This window comes from Callionymus lyra, chromosome 12, assembly GCF_982586985.1.
Source record: "Callionymus lyra chromosome 12, fCalLyr1.hap1.1, whole genome shotgun sequence".
In the NCBI taxonomy this organism is placed as follows: Eukaryota; Metazoa; Chordata; class Actinopteri; order Syngnathiformes; family Callionymidae; genus Callionymus; species Callionymus lyra.
The window spans coordinates 1,219,686-1,223,123 of record NC_141829.1 but is presented as its reverse complement, the minus strand read 5'-3'; the positions used below and the strand labels follow the sequence as shown (position 1 = coordinate 1,223,123).

Here is a 3,438-nt window from a genome sequence, read left to right as displayed (position 1 = left end):
AATAAAGTGTGAATATAAAGTATGACATAAATAAAGTATGAATATAAAGTATGAATATAAAGTATGACATAAATACAGTGTGAATATAAAGTATGACATAAATAAAGTATGAATATACAGCAAAGATACTTCATTCAAAGAGTATCAAAGGATCCGTCACTGACATGGAACGCGACACATGGTCAGAGACAGGAAGTCCATCATCCAATGAAGTCCCTTCTGATCCACTGACGAGGATCTCGAGAGCGACTGATAAGAGAGGGAGTAGATAAAAGACGCACCTGAGCAGGTGAGTGTCCTTGAAGCTGCTGATGTTCTTCTCCACAGAACTATGGAGAACAACCTCTACTTCAACCTCACCATGTTCGTGGACATCGGTCAGTACCGCTACGTGGCGTTCGTCTTCTTCCTGCTGCTCTACAGCGTCATCGTTGTGTCCAACATGGTCATGATCTCCGTCATCTTCTGCCAGAGGAACCTGCACCAGCCCATGTACATCCTGGTGGCCTGTCTGTCCATCAACGACCTGTACGGCTCGGCCGGGTTCTTCCCCAGGTTCCTGGGCGACCTTCTGTCCGACACTCACCTGATCCCGTACCTGGGCTGCTACACTCAGGTGTACGTCATCTACACGTACGCCTCCAGCGAGCTCAGCCTCCTCAGCATCATGGCGTACGACCGCTACGTGGCCGTCTGTCAGCCGCTGCACTACGGCAGGAAGATGACGAGCGGACGTGTGGTCTCCATGGTGGGCCTCACGCAGATCCACTCCTTCTTCATCCTCAGCCTGTGCATCGGCCTGTCCAGCCGCCTGCTCCTGTGCGGCAACGAGATCCAGAAGATCTACTGCGCCAACTGGAACATCGTCAAACTGTCCTGCGTCCCGACCGAGGCCAACAACATCGTGGGCCTGTTGGTCACCATCACGGCGGTCTTCTGCCCGCTGGTCTTCGTCATGTACACGTACCTCCACATCCTGCTCATCTGCTGGGGGCGCTCGGCCGACTTCAGAGGCAAAGCCTTCCAGCAGTGTCTGCCTCACATCGTGTCCTTCGTCATCTTCGCCATCGCCGTCTTCTGTGACATCTCTCTCAGCAGGTACGACCTGGAGGAGATCAACCCGTTTGCTGCCATCGTTCTGGCGCTGGAGTTCGTGGTCATCCCTCCGTTGTTGAACCCTCTGATCTACGGAATGAAGTTACAGGAAATCAGGAAACACATCAGAAATATATTTGTATGAAAAGACATGTTTTAGAAACATCTCATGGTTTGAACTTCAATAAATTATTCAACTTTAAGAGGCGAAGAACATGTTTGATTCCATGATCTTTGTGAGAGCAACACTGGGGGCCTTTAAGCTCCTCAGAGAAGAACCATCTAGAGCAGAACACTGGGGGCCTTTAAGCTCCTCAGAGAAGAACCATCTAGAGCAGAACACTGAGGGCATCCAAGCTCCTCAGAGCAGAACCATCTAGAGCAGAACACTGGGGGCCTCCAAGCTCCTCAGAGAAGAACCATCTAGAGCAGAACACTGAGGGCATCCAAGCTCCTCAGAGAAGAACCATCTAGAGCAGCAACACTGGGGGCCTCCAAGCTCCTCAGAGAAGAACCATCTAGAGCAGAACACTGAGGGCATCCAAGCTCCTCAGAGAAGAACCATCTAGAGCAGCAACACTGAGGGCCTCCAAGCTCCTCAGAGAAGAACCATCTAGAGCAGAACACTGAGGGCATCCAAGCTCCTCAGAGAAGAACCATCTAGAGCAGCAACACTGGGGGCCTCCAAGCTCCTCAGAGAAGAACCATCTAGAGCAGCAACACTGGGGGCCTCCAAGCTCCTCAGAGAAGAACCATCTAGAGCAGCAACACTGGGGGCCTCCAAGCTCCTCAGAGAAGAACCATCTAGAGCAGAACACTGAGGGCATCCAAGCTCCTCAGAGAAGAACCATCTAGAGCAGCAACACTGGGGGCCTCCAAGCTCCTCAAAGAACCATCTAGAGCAGAACACTGAGGGCATCCAAGCTCCTCAGAGAAGAACCATCTAGAGCAGCAACACTGGGGGCCTCCAAGCTCCTCAAAGAACCATCTAGAGCAGAACACTGAGAGCATCCAAGCTCCTCAGAGAAGAACCATCTAGAGCAGAACACTGAGGGACGAGGACATGTTGTCTGGACAGAACATCAGGTCAGAAGTTTCTATTGATTCGTGTAAGATTTGATGAAATCAACCTCATGTTCCTCAGAACAATCTAACCTATGATTCCAGCTCCATGGATCCAGACTCCATGGTCCTGCAGGTCCTCTTTCATCCAGAACATCATCTCAACATCATCATGATGTGTCAGCTTCACCTCCAGGCTTGACTTCACTTCCTGTTCCTGTTGCAAACAAATCTTTGTCATAAAAGATTCTTTTCATCAAAGAAGAAAAACATCTTCTGTGGATTCAAACGAGTTACGATCAGAACTTTTTACACACAAATAAAAATGTTTGATTCAATGTTTTCATCAATAAAAACTGTCAAATATTCACTGAAAAGGAAGAAATCTATTCTTGACCTTGATATGAAGATCCAGAGAAAACGTTGTTTTATCTTCTATTTTGTCTCGACTTCTGTCTCTTCAAGAATCTGCTGTGAAGTTAAAACAAAGATGTTTAACCTTGAAGACTTTATTACGTTTGTCAACATCAACGATAATCTGCCTTATGACCTTTGACCTTAGGAAGCCTTTAGCTCCAGACAAGAGGGTCAGGAGGAGAAGAAGAAGAAGAGGAGAAGAAGAGGAGGAGAAGAAGAGAAGAAGAGAAGAAGAAGAAGAGGAGAAGAAGAAGAGGAGGAGAAGAGGAGGAGAAGAAGAGAAGAAGAGGAGAAGAAGAGGAGGAGAAGAAGAGAAGAAGAGAAGAAGAAGAAGAGGAGAAGAAGAAGAGGAGGAGAAGAGGAGGAGAAGAAGAGAAGAAGAGAAGAAGAAGAAGAGGAGAAGAAGAAGAGGAGGAGAAGAGGAGGAGAAGAAGAGAAGAAGAGAAGAAGAAGAAGAGGAGAAGAAGAAGAAGAGGAGGAGAAGAAGAGAAGAAGAGAAGAAGAAGAAGAGGAGAAGAAGAAGAAGAGAAGAAGAGAAGAAGAGAAGAAGAGAAGAAGAGAAGAAGAGAAGAAGAGAAGAAGAATAAGAAGAGGATAAGAAGAAGAGGAGGAGGAGAAGAAGGAGAAGAGGAGGAGAAGAAGAAGAAGAAGAAGAAGAAGAAGAGGAGGAGAAGAATAAGAAGAGAAGAAGAAGAGGAGAAGAAGAAGAGGAGGAGGAGAAGAAGAGAAGGAGAAGAAGAAGAAGAGGAGAAGAAGAAGAAGAGGAGGAGAAGAAGAAGAGGAGAAGAAGAATAAGAAGAGAAGAAGAAGAAGAGGAGAAGAAGAAGAAGAGGAGAAGAAGAAGAAGAAGAGGAGAAGAAGAAA

The 3,438-nt window shown here is 47.0% G+C and overlaps 1 protein-coding gene across 1 annotated transcript; it reads left to right on the top strand.

The window, feature by feature from the left end:
• The first annotated feature begins 331 nt into the window (after positions 1-331).
• LOC148067960 (olfactory receptor 51L1-like) lies at positions 332-1,240 on the top strand. The gene has a single exon (XM_087804535.1). The coding sequence runs from the start codon at positions 332-334 to the stop codon at positions 1,238-1,240; it is 909 nt and encodes a 302-aa protein (XP_087660661.1).
• The last annotated feature ends 2,198 nt before the right edge of the window (positions 1,241-3,438 follow it).

Coding starts and splice junctions, on each gene's coding strand:
- LOC148067960 (XM_087804535.1), top strand. CDS start 332: ATGGAGAACAACCTCTACTTCAACCTCACCATGTTCGTGGACATCGGT.